We start from the raw sequence: 15483 nt of genomic DNA, 5'->3' as shown, positions 1-15483 counted from the left end.
AAAGGCTTTGCAGGGCCTCTTTAAAGAACCCCTCATATATTTAGGCCAGTGCCATTTTTTCAGCTAGGTTACTTCGCTGGGCAGATATTAAAAACAAGGAACATTTCAAGCGATTTGGCTTGCTGCCTAAATTGTGCTAGTTAACTTTTCAATTATTCAATTTAGGGCACATGATGCAATTGAGAAAATTTTAGCTTAGCATTAATGCAATCATGTCTACATAGCAGCAATCCTAAGACCAGCACCACTTGTGAGATGTATTTTTCCCAGAAAGTACATTCGAGTTCTACTAAAGATTGTCCCTAACTGTTTTAGGAACACTTCAGACAAACTGTTAAGTGGAAGGCCAATGTACTTCATGTAACATCAAAACATCACACTTTGTTTTGTATTCTTAAGTTTCATAAGAAAAAACACTCTCTGTATCCTTTAGCATATTTCTCACCCCAATCATTGAATGTATTTAAAGCCCATACCATTATGAAAACTTCATAGATCTTACAACAATATATATAGGTCGTTCTCATTTTACTCTTAAACCAATGTGGTGGACTCTGGCCGACGAATGCAGTCAAACTGCCCTCGCCCACTTTGGGTTATTGCGTTGCGTGCAGGAGAGGGAATAGCGAGGCCGGGGAGGCCTTAACGAGCTGCTGAGGCAGCCGACGTTTCAGGTATACTGAAATAAACTGACTAGCTTGTTGTGTCTCAGGGCACACGCATTGCTCGTGTCTCTATTCTCCAGTCGTCCTGCTCTTACATACCTTGCAACACCAACTTTTCTATCTTTCTGTTTCTTTAACTGGTTTTTAGGAAGGCCACCTTGGGCAAACAAAAGATCAATTCCATGAGCTACATGCAGGGATTACTAGCACTGTGAACAATGCTATGAACAAATGAATAAACTTTGTTAAATAATTCACAGCACATATACCTACAATTGTGCAGTTGACACTGGACAGGATAATAAGGGCATGTGTAGTTGAAACAAAACTCTTGAGAATAGTAAAATGTGTGAAAGGATACACTGGTGTGCCATTTCTATATTTTCCCCCAAAAAAAGCACTGACTACGTAGAATGTCAATGCGTATGTCACTGCCCACTTTTAGGATAGATGGACAGCTCAAATAATATATATAGGTAGTGTCAGCTGGGATTCCTGCCAAACGGATATGACAATCTACAACTGTACAGCATCAATTGCACAACTGCAATACATATGCCATAAAGCAGGCAATGAAAAATTCGGTTGTTGATGCTTCATTGTAATGCGATGGTCTGAACACTGTGATTTGTCGTAAAGTCACCTTCACAATTAAATGTACAAAAAAAATAAAGAAAGCACATAATAAGAAATCAATAGCTAAGTAAAAAAAAGGGGGTTGATTCTTTCTTTTTTTATATTATATTCGAATTATTTGATAAGCAACTATAGCATAGTATATCTTCATTAATTTCTTTCCGGCTTCATACTTTATTGTCATTCATTTGCAGTGGCAAGGCCTGCTTATATGCACTGCAGCGTCTACAGCATGCAATGAAAAACGCTCTGCGCGATTGACACACCTACACAGCTGCCGCGCCATGATGTATGTATACGAGTCAAGCACGCACACCTCGCATGTTCGTACTGGCCCAGAATCTACAGCGTCTACTTAAACAAGCGTATACACGTGTCTCCGTCACGTACGGAGCCGGTGACGCATGCAAAGAGCGGCGTTTGTACGAAAATAAAACACACACGCATCGCGCGCAGAACTGAAGCAACAGAAAATGTGACAGCGCGCGCTCGCTTCCTGCGGCCGTCAAAAATAAGAACGGGCGGAGGAGATATGCGCACATTGTGGTGGTGTCGCGGCGTGGCGCTTCGGTTGCGAAATAACCGAACTTCCGCGCCGATAAGTTGGCCAAATTTAGAGATCGATAAGTTGGGACGCTATAGACACGCGCGCGAAATCCCGCAATCTAGATGATCGTATCAAGTGTGTCGTTTACCTTGCCTCGACAGCTGCGTCAGTCGAACGAACTTTGGCCTCTCCACCTCGTAGTCGGCGCAAGTGGCACACCGACCCTCCGCTTGCGTGGTCATCTTGCCAGTGCACGACAGCGTCAATACCGCAGAGAGATGTGTCGAAGCGATCGCTCCTCGAGATGGTCACATTGGCTCGTGAATAAGCTCCAAGATCACCTGCGCTCCTGCGCGCTCCACACATCCACGCAGTTACCGGTCGACGGAAGGAGAGTGTAACGATCCCGGAACAGGCCGAAATATGACCGGCCGTGCCAAGTAAAAAGCGTGAGCAAACGAGGCGCAGCGCGTCGTCGAGGCGAAGTGAAAAAAACAAAAAACGAAAATCGAGTAAACGAAAACCTCTTCTGGGCACGAGCGTCACCCCCCTCGACGCCGCACGACGAAACCAACTTGAGCGCGCACAACGCACAGCCTGGAAGAGCGGTAGCGGATGTTAGCCCGTTGGAGATGGCGAGATTAAACCGCGGAGTCGAGCGCACAAGCTGCACTTGAACCCTGCGTCGGGCCGCCGCGCTTACTTAGGGCGGCACGCAGCCTAGGCTGGGAGGAGTGTTTCGCGGGGCAGATGAGAAACCGGCTTGCGTCGCCGCGCGAGATCTCCTCCGCAGGGTCAGCTCTATCAGAAGCGCAACTACGCGGCATGCCGCGCACGTGTGTTTGCTACGTTCAGTGATGTAACACGGTTCGCTGCACAAGTTAGTTTCGGTTTCGCTGTCTTGTTATAAATGCACTCTGGATATTCTTTCTCTTTTGAGTGAGCGTTGAAAACACTGAACTTCTTTTCCATCGCCAAAACGTTATTAGTACTTAAATATGAACAACTCAAAGTAAGCTACGCGATAAAAATTAAATGCTTTTCAGCAAGGTTTGGTTTCGTTTCTGTATTATTAGTGTTTTCTTTTTCACTCTTTGCGCGTGCTGTCAAAACTGCTACTCTATGAGGATAAGATGAGTAACTGATAAGATGAGTAACAAAGCTACGATGTCTTTGTTGGATATTAATTCTGTCGCGACCAGTACAGTCAGTACTGTAATTGCATGTTGAGTGTTCTTGAAGTAGTTCGTCTATTTGGCAGAATGCTGTTGGAGAAAAAAATTTCCTCTCCCGTGAATTTACGATTGCGCCATGCATGCAAACCACTAGCAGCTTCCACCGAGGCCAAGGTCGTGAACATAGTTATGAACAACAACAAGATTAATAACTCTGCTGATAAGACACTCTCGTCGCGTTGCGCAGTCTACACCGGCATTCTTTGCCGACGTCCGCCCAAACCCAGCCTGTTGTTGCCAAAGGACCAGCTATGCAATGATAACGGGAACACGCGGGTGTTTTCTTAGCGGATGATATATTTAAGGCTGCCACAATTTGCCGCATATATATGTTGTTACAGAGCCTGGTTGTAACAAGTAGCTCGAGGACTGAGTTCGCCGCGCACTTAACTTGCGCTGCTACAATGGCGTAAGGAAACACGGAATTATCAAGAAAAAGAAAGTCCAAAATCTTCCAGTCGCGGTAAGACCTAGTACAGAGCGCGCACTTTATCTAGCGCACAGTAATCATGTATTTTTTACGACTAACGAGCAGATAATAGTAAAACACTCAAGTGTCATTAGGCTTCGCTCTAACGGCTCGAGCCTCACGCGCGATCAAACAAAAAACTAAAAACGGTGTTTCCGACGCGGGGACAGTCTGCTGGTCTGCCTACACTGCGCTGCTCGCCTCGCGCGCCCCCACCTTTCTCTTCTTCTTGTCCAAGATGGCGGCCGCCTCGCGGACAGAGCTCGCAGCCCGAGCCTACGCTTCGATTAGCGATGAATGGTGACGCCCGGACCGCCCCGCCGGTCCGCGCCGCCACGGCCTCGGCCGTAAAGAGGCCCTTCGTCGTTGATGGCGGCTGCAGCGATGACGAAGAACGCCAGCCCTCGTCGGCGAGCGGCAGCGGCGGCCCGGCCGCCAACAAGCGTCGCGCGGCCGCAACGATCGAGGTGAGCCGCTTCTGGAACGAGCCGATCGGCGCCTCGACGCCGCGACTCAGCCGTCGCTTCTACGGCGTCGACTGCCAGCTGCTAGCCAGGCGCCTCCTGGGCAAGATCCTCGTGCGGCGACTGGCCGACGGCACGGTGCTCAAGTGCCGCGTTGTCGAGACCGAGTGTTACTTGGGCTGCGATGACCAGGCTTCGCATTCGTTCAACGGCCGGCGCACCGAGCGCAACGAGCCCATGTTCATGGACCCGGGAACGGCGTACGTGTACATCGCGTACGGCATGTACCACTGCTTCAACATCTCGAGCGAGGGCGACGGCGCCGCGGTGTTGCTGCGCAGCGCCGTTCCCCTTCAAGGCGTCGATCTGATGCGGCGCCTGCGCGGCGCTCGCCGCAAGGACGCCGGCCGCAAGCTCAAGCTGTTCGAGCTCTGCAATGGGCCCTCCAAGCTGTGCCTCGCCATGAACATCACCAAGGAGACGCTCAACAAGGAGTTCCTGCCCGATAGCCAGGCGCTGTGGCTGGAGCGAGACAGCGAGGGCGACGTGCCGGCCGAGGAGATCGTCGTCTCGCGCCGTGTGGGCATCGAGGGAGCGGGTCGCGAGTCGGCGGCCAAGCCGCTGCGCTTCTACCTGAGAGACTGCGACTGCGTCAGTGTCAGGGACAGGGTCGCCGAGACCCGGGCCACTGCACAGCAGGTCGTCGCGGCGGCGCTACAGCTGCCCGTCCCCTAGCTGGCGCACATTTAGGAATGTTTTCACTACGGACTCACGGCGACAAAAAATGTGTGGCCGGCGCGAGCAGTGATCTCCCCCTTACCACCACGCCCCAATTCACTTCGCCCCTCCTAGACGCCGATACTTTGACGTGAGTTTATGTATGTACTGGGTCGTTGATCGACTGGGCACCGAAGAGTTCGACGTCGCCGAGATCGACCGCCCAGTGAACAGATTGACCCCTCTTCCGACCTCCGTTCAGAGGACCACGCTTCAAGCGCTGCTTTACCCGGTTACGTTCACTTTTAGTGAAGTTTGTTACGATTCCCACGCCAACTGGTGCATCTGTATGCTCGTGGAGCACAGCTCGAAAACACAACACCAGTACCTCTACCTCCCTTTTAACCAAACGCCAAGGCACGCGGGGATTTTTCTCCATTTTGTTACGCATAGGCTACGTCCCACAACCCCTCCCCCACAACCGCCCCATGCAAGAGTGGACCTTGTTTTGTTTTTTTCTTTCTTTCTTGTTTGGTTTTCATTTTATTTTTCGCGCTTTGTTGTTTCTTTTACAGACATGTTGTGTTTGTTGACATTCGAGATTTGCGCGTGACCCGTCATCGACCGAAGACGCTGGTGTCGCGCGCATACGCTCGTATTATAAAATAAAGTGACTTTGCATTGTCGCCGTTTTGCTGAAGGGCTCGTTGCGGAGTATGTGTCATTTACCGAGTATGCATTGAAGCGCCACGCCCGTATGTTTTGTGATCCTCTTCTCGCAAACCTCAGTCTGCCGTCTTGTGCGCGATTGTTTGGTTGTTTGGCGACATCAGCTGACCGTCGCTGCCTATCGGTCACTGTTTCTTAGTTGTTTACTGACCAAACAGCCGTTACCCGAAAGTCATGCGCTGAAACAGACGTCGTCGCCGACGTGCTAACCAAGTGCGCAACCCGCAAAGCTTTCCTTCCGGTACCCGAAAGAGAAAAACAAGCGCGTATGCGTCGGAATGCTGCTTCGTTAGCATCACGCTCGGCGGATGGCGCCACGTGCGCGGGAAAACAGATTCTTGCTGTGTGGCGCACATTCAAACCGCTCATTTCTTCATCTTGAGCGAGCTGCTTATGTGGGAGGCGCTGTATCGCTTCGCTAGTAAACAAGACTAATCAAGTTCGCAGTCGCTTGCAGGATTTTCGCTTTGAAAGCGATCCCTAAGCCTGTTCAGGTGTAGTGGTCCCCTTCGTCAACAATGAAAAAAAGAGTTGCGCTCTCGCATTCCTTGTCAATAGTTACGAAGCCACTACATTCGTGACCCTATCTGTTGTCGGAAGGACTCTACTGAAGCCTAACAGCTCTAAATACCAAAGATTGAGAGCTCAGTGTGATTGTTCCTTACTCTCCTGAGCATGGGAGCCCAGGCCTGCAAAATCAGAGCTAGTCGCCAGCGGAGTTGCCTCGAGTATTTTGACGAGGATTGTACGTGTCAAGAACCGCGGAGCAGCCTCATGCGAGGAAGCTCGTAATACAAATCGATAAGTTTGCGCTCATCGCACACACTTTGTACAGTTCCACTCTCGTTCATTGGACCCTTGCGGAACCGCAAGGCTTGATCGAATTATCCGGAATGTCGAAATAAACAGCACCAAAACGAACAAATTCGAATATATTTTTTCATTGGTTTAAGTAGTCTGTAATTTCTTTTTCTTCCTCTTGATGCACGGCCCAACCACCATGAGATGAAGGACGCCGACGTGTTTAAACATTGGCTCAACGTGATGCAATACAAAACAAGGGGCCACGGATTGCTTCACTGGCGGATATATATATATATATATATATATATATATATATATATATATACACATAGGGCGTCCCAACTATCATATGCACCAAGATTTAAAATATGCACATGCCACGTAGCTGGACAGAGTCAAGCTGTTTGACGTCGCTTAGAGATACTCAGATTGTTTTTCATTCCTACTAAATACATAACTAGTCTTAATTAATAAACTTCTCGAATATTACTATGAGATGAAAAGTGTCAATGAGAAAATTGTAGAGCAACATGAACAATTCCCGATACAGCTAGCTTTCTGTTGCTCAATATGGGCTACATAAAAGTCTTTTTCCGAGCGTGAAAGAAACCTGTGAATGCACGCGAAATTTCCGCGCGACTGGCCGCTTCACGCCTAATGCGAAGACGTGCGATCGTTCCCCACTTGCGGCAAGTGGTTTTTTTTCATCCACTTTCATTGCCATTAATTTCTTTCCTTTAATTCAATTCGTAAGTACAAGCAATTTCTCCTATGTTGTCCTTAGTGTCTTTCTTGGCTTCTCCATGACATGATTATATATATATAATGGTACTTGCATTCGTCATGGTCATTTAATTGTCTCGTTTGCATATACGATAATTATTTCGAATGAAACTGGTAAGCACGGGGAACAGGTTGCCGTACATGTGGCGTGCCCTTGGGCAAAGGAGCTCGTCTCCGAGGAGTTATCGCTGTGTTTAGACGTGGTGAGTAGTCATTGTAAAAGAAACGTCACAAAGAGAACAAACAGCCCCGGCAATCCCGCGCCGCGCTCAACCCGCCCACGCCAGCGCCGCGCCCCAGCAGCTATACGGACGGTGCTGCCACCTCTGCCGGGTGGGCGCTGTGCCAGCCCAAGCTTCGTTGCCTCTCCCGTTTCATTCGCTTTCCCTTTCTTTGTGTTGCCGAAGCGCTTTTCTGCTTTCTCAGCACCCTAGGCCGGCAGCGCGATCGTCTCGCAAGCAGCGGCTTTCCTTTCCAGCGAGGTTTCTGGTTACCCGAGTGGTTCTGTCTGCGCCGATGTTTTGCTTGGCACGAGTTGATTAGTTCCTTCCGCCCTCTCCCATTCCGCCCTGCCGGAGCGCAGTTTGCCCTTTGTTCGCTCCTCGGGTTTCATTATTATTATTATTATTATTATTATTATTATTATTATTATTATTATTATTTTCAGTCCTTGCATCGCGCAGCCTCCGCGTACCGTACTGCTCTTGCGTCACCGCATCGGAAACGTGGGATGAGCGCGGAAAGGTTTCGCCTCGACGAAGGTGACGAAACTCCAGATATAGAAGAACATAGGGAAGAAAACGTGTGCCGAAGACGGTGAAAGAGCGCGCCGGGCCTGCTATACTAGGGAAAGCAAACAGCGTAGACGGCAAAGCAAACTTCAGGCAAAAGGAGTAACAAGAACAATCATAAAGTACGCCTTCGACAGCTGCGTCGCCTGTCGGATAATAGCAAAACTACTTCCGTTTGTGTCAGCATTACCTAGGTGATACGTAAACAAAAGTCAGCCTTAGGCGAACCCAATCCGCGCCTAATTGCGAAGGCAGGAGGAACACGCACGAAGACGGCAGCAAGATGCGTTATCGGCAGTTTCGGTTTCGGTGCGCCGCGGGCCTCGACCGACGCGCCATCTGTGTGCGCGCGGAGAAGGCCGCGCGAAAGTCTGCTCCCCTCCTCCGCGCGTCCTCCTCTCCGCGCGGCCCCGCCCGCCCAAGACAAAACGTCCCAAACGCGGAGAGTTTGGCGGAGGCCCACCACGACCAGTAGAGCACTCCACGTCAGCTCGTCTTGGAAGCTTCGCAGAGGCCCTCGGCGCAGACGACACGCTCGCGCTTCTTCACTGCCCCGAAGTCCAGACAGACGGCGTGAGCGGCCACTGCGAACCCCAACGATGTCGAGGATCGCGCATCCCACCGTCCTGCTGCTGCTGGTTGCGGCGGCCGCGCTGCAACCGTCGGCGGCGGCGCGCCGCGAGTGCGGGCCCTGCGACCTGGACCGGTGCGAGCCCCCGCGGGGTCAGTGCCTGTCCGGCATCGTGCAGGACGCGTGCGGCTGCTGCATGGTGTGCGGCCAGCGCGAGGGCCAGCGCTGCTACCATCGTTCGGTGAAGGGGAGCCTGGCCGACGGGCCCTGCGGCGAGGACCTCGAGTGCCGGCTGCGGCGCGACCTGGCGCCGGGAGACCCCGCCGAGGCACTGTGCGTCTGCTCGCGGCCGGAGCCCGTGTGCGGCTCGGACGGCGTCACCTACGACAACGTGTGCCAGCTGACCGAGCAGCGATACAGGCAGAGGAACGGACTCGAGGCAGCCTCGCGGGGACCCTGCTACACCGGTGCGTATGCAGCACTGGGCGATGCGCATCAGTCTCGGGGACCGCGTCGCGTTTTCCGCGGGTCTTCTGCCGCCGTCGCGGTCTTCTCGTCCCCCCAACGGCGCTGATAGATAGAAGCACACCTTGGCGCTCGTGGCGACTTTACATTAGCAAACGCGTTTCTAAAAGGCGTACATCGACGAATAAATTCGTTGTCTTTGCTGCAGACGGCCAGCGCAGCTGCTGGAAAAGCCGCAGTTTCTTTCGTTAGGTTTATTTTCTTTTTTTTTAAGCACAGCTTTCTTATTGGCTCAATTGTCCCCGCTTTATTTGGATATATCTGTCTGGCCGAGTAAACTGGGGCGACGGCGGAGACCGCTTTTATTTAAGGGTACGTGATAACTTGGCGGGTCAATCCTCATACTGTTGTACGATATACATGCATATCCTGGCTAGGGTTTTAATTTGGTTTGTAACGCGCAGGCCAAACCTGGAAGCAGTGGAACTTCACAGTATCCGCACACCTCACATGGTTAACCATTTAGTATCCCCTGAAGCATATCTCGGTAGTTGTATACAGGTCAAGTCATCGCCAGTCGACTGGCGATCACCCTCCGATCGTTTCGGCCTTTGTGTGTGTGATTACACGGAGCAGTAGAAAAGATCTGCCTTAAACCCTACGCGCAGGACCGGTTACGTGTGGTGAGCTCCTCAGCTGATCGGCCGCCCGCGTAAGTACTTAGCATCAACGAGCAGGGGATGTGTTGTCGCAGTCAAACTGAATATTAGCCCTTTAATTAACAGGAAGATTTACCTCCGGAGATGTTATTTAAATACACAGGAACGGAGAAATCGTTTTGCTTGGCATCCACTGCACCGAATTCAATACGGCCTGTTACCTTTGACGTAAAATGCACCGACTGCTGGGAGCACACCTTTTTACTTAGACCATCATTTGTTTTTTTACGAGAGCTGTTGATATCGCAAAATTCTAAAGTTTTGGGATTTTTAATGAGAAATTTGAAAAATTGAAGTACCAAGTTATCAGGTCTGGAATTAGAAATTAAATCATTTGAACATGGTCAGTCATCTCATTCATCCAAAGCGGACAAAACTGATGTATATTATTCTCCGCTCTGACACGTGCCACTAATTCGTGAGCAGGACTTTTGCAAAACCCTCGTAAATATTGGAACGACTTCGTATGAGCTGTAAGCTCATAAAACAAATTTAATTCTGGGGTTCTACGTGCCAAAGAAAAAAAAAAAGGTAACGCCGTAGCGGGACTCCGGATCAATTTTGACCACCTGGGGTTCTCCTAGAGCATGGTGCACGGGTGTCGTTGCACTGCGCCCCTCATTCCGCACCCCAGTGAACCACCGATATTCTATGAACATCTGGGTGTGATCCATTCGACCACGTCTCTAATAACGTCTAAAGGACGTCCTACTAACATGTACTTCGCAAAGAAAGATCAAGTATATCCGATGTCTTATTGACGTTCACTCGATCTACTTTAGAATTAGACTCTTTATGGACATTACATACTGACGTCGTAGAGATGTACGCGCTACGTCATATCGGGTGGCTGCATTTTATGTTTTTTTGACGATTTACTAAAGATGGCGTATAGGGTGGGGGGGGGGAGTGTAATTAAAGCTTTGTATAGTTAAGTTTTATGCGGCATGATCTTTTAAAACGCTAAATTCCCCGAGCTTTATCGCGCATGCAATGACATTCACATCGAATGTGGTATACCTAAATTTCGCAAAAGCAGAAGGTGGAGCCAGAAGCTCAGGTTAGACAGTGAAGGCTCGTCGAGAACTTTCAGGTAATTTTCGTTCGGCTACGTGGTAGCCTGGCGTTGCTTCTGTTCACAAGACGTCTAATGGATGTTGTAGCAACATGACAAAAATGATTTTCGACATCACGACACACTATCAGTTACAAAGACGCGTATACCCATTCCCTCACGCTAGGTTAGACAGGACACAAGCAGTACACTTCAGACAATTGCAAACGGATTCTTACAGAAAGCCCAGACTCATGCACGCTATGTATCCAGACATGTACACTACAAACGGATGCATATCATGTGGCGAGGTTGCCACACCTAATCACATGCTATGAGAGTGTCGGGACTTAACAAACAAGTCGGGCAGCGCCGACCCCTCCGTCTCTTCCACCGCCAGCCTCCGCTCGCGCTGGATGACCGCACTGCTCAGCTCTGACCTGACAGCACAACTCTGGGCCGTCCAGCGAGCCGAGGAAGCCGCTTCGAGACAAGGTCTAACCGCGTCCGCGGCGGGTGCCCAGACCCACTAAAAAGACGCCGGACTCGAATCTTGTTGATTTGAAAATACAAGTTTACTCTCTCTCTGAGACCACACACGAATAGTTGCTCCGCCCCACAGACCATTTTTTTCTAGTTTCCCTACGACACAATCATGTTTTCTCATTTGTTCAAATTATAGCTGGAAACCTATCATGACTGAATCGCGTATGTATTTATCTACTCCGCCTATTTACTGACACAGTTTAATTCTAAAACTTCATTTAATTTCATATGCTCAGTGTGCCGCGAGGGAGGTCCAGGAGGATGAGCGTACGCTGCGCTTCCTCATCGTGGGCACGTGTACTACACATGTGTGCCCGCATTGTAACATGATCTCGCTGTGTGGGCGTTCTGCCGCGCAGCCTCTTCTGCGAACGTTGTGCTGAACTTGTCCTTTGTAGTACACGCGATGTGGCATCTGCAAGTATGGCTCGCTAGCATTAACTGAGAAACTTCCACTAGATATTCTATAGACCTCTGCTTGCCTAAAGTGAAAATCATTAGAGCTCACATATGTCCAGCTGCGATATCCTTACAACGTTACAGCAGCGTGCGTGATCTAGGTGGGACTTAGATTATCCGTGGTATATATGTATTTCTAATGTTGTTTAGATAAATCTAGATATCTACAGCATGTGTGCAATGTCTGAAACATCATGTCCTATGGACATCTATGGAACATAGATGGTGCTGGTAGATCTGAGGATTCCATCCAGCGCCCTCGGGCTATGTAGCGCAGCACCAGAGCCACTACGCCACCGCGGCAGGGCTGCAAGCTCATGCGTCCCATTTGCCCGCTTCAGGTTGTCTGTTCATGTGTCCATAGAGAACTGCAATATCTGTCTTTTGGCGCTCTCAGAAAAAAAAAGAAAAGAAAACAAAGTAATGAGACGATGAACCGCCTTGACAGCATGATCAAATGAAACGGATCTGACGAAAGTTCGGGGGAAAAAATGCCAGTTTCCACAAATATTCATGCATATGATTAACGAAATTGGGAGTAATCTAGGTTCTGTGTTCAACTCGCATGGCGGCACATAAGGCATCAACGTGGGCCGAATTTCGCTTGCAAGGGCGCACACACACAAACGCACGCACACACATCCATCGCAGACGTATTCAAATTCGAGCAACTTATACATGAAAGAGAGCGAAGCTGCTTAGGACAGTTCTCACGACCTGCGGGAGTCCTACATATGGTTGCGGTTTGCCGCTTCCCGAAATTTATCCAAGGAGTTGCAAGTGCCTTCTCTACATCGAGTATTCTATTATAGTATACGCTAGTCTTTCCAGGCGCTTCATTATATCCTAGTTTAGTGCTTCTATCGTGCGTGCTGTCTGAGCTTAGCGCGCTTCTATTTAGTGCTCGCCACAAACGACGCATGTTCCTTGTATTCCGCACCGGCTCTATACCGACCCCGACTGTACGTTTAGCAGGCCCGGATTCCGAGCTGTCATCCAAGCAGCGTCCCTCGCTGTTCACCAGCTCACATGCGATGTTGGCTGTCACTGTAAAACAATTTACACCCTCTGTAATAAAATTGTGAGCCCATGCCACAAGCCGGACACCGAGCTATTTCTCCTCGTCCTCCCAACTCTCTTTTCTTTTGGCGCAGTACTAGCCTGCGCACGTTTATTCTTCTTTCATTGCGAAGCAATACTACTTTAGGTCGCACTTCAGCCCGTTCCGTGGCGAGGCGGTGGTAGGCACCATTGACCTTTAGCGTGACCTCGCTGCGTGACGTCACACCACGTGACCTAGAGTGACGTCACACCAGCTGTGTAAAAACGGGGCCCCATCTCACGCCGTCGTGAGGCGAGGCGGTAGCCACCAACGGCGGCCTAACTCCCGCTCCTCTCACCAGGGGCGCTACGGTCACTATTGCTTCGCAATCACCAGGCTTAACCAAGCTAAGCCACGGCCGTTTTTTTCTACACCCTTAAAAGCGAAAAAGGGTGTGAATGTGTCTGTAACTCGCACCCTAGCTTACACCCTTCTCTGGCGAATATCTCTATAGAGTGGCGCACTATTTCTTATAGTTCGCCTGCCCATTTTGGGGTATAACGGTGGGAGTTATAGACATATTTAGACCATTTTCTATGGTATAAATAATTTTACAGTGTGCGCCACCACACGAGAACAGTCGTGCAACTCCACTGAACATCCGCGCTGTAAAGAAAATGAGAACATCCTCTACGCTCGTGGCCTCGCTGCCAAAGTGATATATGGTTAAAGCCAGGGCCTCTCACCGGGTTTCTTTAACAAACAAGTGTAGCGTATTCATGACGGCCATGACAGTCGTGTCTGCGAAGTCGTACAGCGATGCGTCCGCAACCTCCCCCCCCCCCCCCCCCGCGAGAACAGCTGGCATTTCAAACCACATGCCGCGTTCCTTCCCTCTCGAGGACGCCCGATCCCAGCCAAGGAGCCACGGTCGCCAGCGCACATGCATCGTCGCAGTGAGTGTTTCGTCACTCAGCGCGACCAACGAGGAAGGTGCAACGCCGCAAAAGAAAAGGAGGCAGCGCTCGACGCCGCGGTATGTCTCTCGGCTTCTGTATGGGAGAAGACAGGGCAGGAACACTTGCTAACGCCTGTTAACGCTACTAAAGAGGCAGAGACAGAGAGAGAGTGCCACCGCTGGCAGCGACTAAGAGGAGAGTTTACCCTCATGGGTTGCAGAATCAAGCGTCTTTCCCTTCTTTAGATCACTGTCAGTTAATTTCTTCTATGTCATCTAATAATGAACCGATATGAAAAAAACAGAAAAAAAACATTGCCGTGGCTGAACGCGGTTAAACCTAGTTTGTCGAGCGATATAGCACGGTTTTCTTTTCCTTTGGGAAATGACAGAGACGCCGCTCGGCGCCGTCAGCGACTACCGTATCTACGATCACACACACACACACACAAAAAAGAACAGGCAGCAGCAGCAGCAGCAGCGAGCGAATCGACCTCCACGCTGCGTCTCGCTTGAACGCGAACTAAGCGTCGAAAGCACAGCGCATACGAAGCTAACAGCACTCGGCGCACTTGGTCCACATCGCGGATCGATATGGGCGCCCACGCGGCGTACGCAGCAGCCGCACGTATAGCGGCAGGCTGTAAGTCCCAGTTTGACCTTAGCTGAGCTTCAAGGTCAGATTTATGGAACCAGGCGTTTTCTGGGTTTGTACCTGGAGTATAGTAGAGATATCGGGCTAAAATTATTTCGCTGAAAATGCTTCTTAGACGGCGTTCTACAGATTCCATCCTATAACTATGGGGCATCGTGGCATCGTATAGCTATGAAACAATGGGGCATCGTGAGGGGTGCGGTTTAGATGTTGACAGAGAAATCGGCCGCTCTCTCCATGAGCGAGGCGAATCGCTGCCATTCTATGACGGCCAACAATTGCGACGCAGGTGCTGCTTCGCCAGTCGCGAACAAACTCGTTTGACTAGTTTCGACTCGAACCGTTGGTGGAACATGACCGCGTCCCACACAAGTCGACCTCCCTTACGCGGTCCTTTAAGAAAAAAAAAGAAGCATTGCCTATTGCAGATAGCACAATTATTTATTTATTTATTTATTTATTTATTTATTTATTTATTTATTTATTTATTTATTTATACATACTGCAGCCATACTGGGCTATTGCAGGAGTGCACTGTAAAATAATTTACACCCTGAAAAGTGAAAAATGGTGTAAATGTGTCTAACTCACACCCATCGGGTGTCCGTTATATAGATAACACCCTAAGGGTGTGAGTTATAGACACATTTACACCCTTTTTCACTTTTCAGGGTGTAAATTATTTTACAGTGTGGGTGTGAAAAGCAGAGCAACGACAAACAATAGAAGGCAATAGGAACAATACAGACCAAATGAAAATATTAACTACCTGTTCAGTAGTCGCTAAATATAAGGTCAAGCAAGAGAACGAGTAGGACCGGGCCAAAAATTCCAATATTCAATTACACGGGGAAAGAAACCATATTTAAAGGTGTCCATACGGGCAAAATAAGGCGCGATGTTTAGGTGATGATGACTTCTAGTATTAGATGGTTTAGCAGGTGCGAGGTAATTATCGGAAGAAATCCGGCAAGAGGCGTTAATAATGCAATGCAGATACTTTAGCGATTCCATGCGTCGGCAATCTGAGAACGGTTGCAAGCCCATAAGGATGAAGCCACTGTGGAAGGTGAAAAATCCCTGTCGAACCTGCAACATACGGAGCGAATCGCTTTATTTTGGATGGCCTCGATTTGATTAATGTCGCATTGTTTGTGCGGATTCCAAACAGGAG

At 49.6% G+C, this 15483-nt stretch overlaps 3 protein-coding genes across 5 annotated transcripts in view; 2 read left to right on the top strand and 1 right to left on the bottom strand.

The window, feature by feature from the left end:
- The window catches only part of LOC142573059 (shootin-1-like), an 87665-nt gene extending 84677 nt beyond the window's left edge, over positions 1 to 2988 (bottom strand). The window contains exon 1 of one of the 3 annotated variants that reach the window (XM_075682568.1): positions 1997 to 2988. In XM_075682568.1, coding sequence (XP_075538683.1) covers positions 1997 to 2090 — 94 coding nt within the window. In that variant the 5' untranslated portion in view covers positions 2091 to 2988. The remainder of the gene's footprint in view (positions 1 to 1996) is intronic. The other 2 variants (XM_075682567.1, XM_075682569.1) reach the window with 2 other exon arrangements.
- A 771-nt stretch (positions 2989 to 3759) lies between these two features.
- On the top strand, positions 3760 to 5419 carry LOC142573061 (uncharacterized). The gene has a single exon (XM_075682571.1). It carries the CDS (start codon positions 3846 to 3848, stop codon positions 4749 to 4751), a length of 906 nt encoding a protein of 301 aa, XP_075538686.1. The 5' UTR covers positions 3760 to 3845; the 3' UTR covers positions 4752 to 5419.
- A 2850-nt stretch (positions 5420 to 8269) lies between these two features.
- LOC142573060 (insulin-like growth factor-binding protein-related protein 1) overlaps positions 8270 to 15483 on the top strand; it is a 42647-nt gene continuing 35433 nt past the window's right edge. Inside the window, exon 1 of the mRNA XM_075682570.1 lies at positions 8270 to 8878. Coding sequence (XP_075538685.1) covers positions 8440 to 8878 — 439 coding nt within the window. The 5' untranslated portion in view covers positions 8270 to 8439. The remainder of the gene's footprint in view (positions 8879 to 15483) is intronic.

Source organism: Dermacentor variabilis, chromosome 2 (genome assembly GCF_050947875.1).
Source record: "Dermacentor variabilis isolate Ectoservices chromosome 2, ASM5094787v1, whole genome shotgun sequence".
Classification (NCBI taxonomy): Eukaryota; Metazoa; Arthropoda; class Arachnida; order Ixodida; family Ixodidae; genus Dermacentor; species Dermacentor variabilis.
This window is presented reverse-complemented; position numbering and strand designations above follow the sequence as displayed.

Excerpts from the sequence above, each read along its gene's own strand:
- LOC142573061 (XM_075682571.1), top strand. The coding sequence starts at position 3,846 with ATGAATGGTGACGCCCGGACCGCCCCGCCGGTCCGCGCCGCCACGGCC.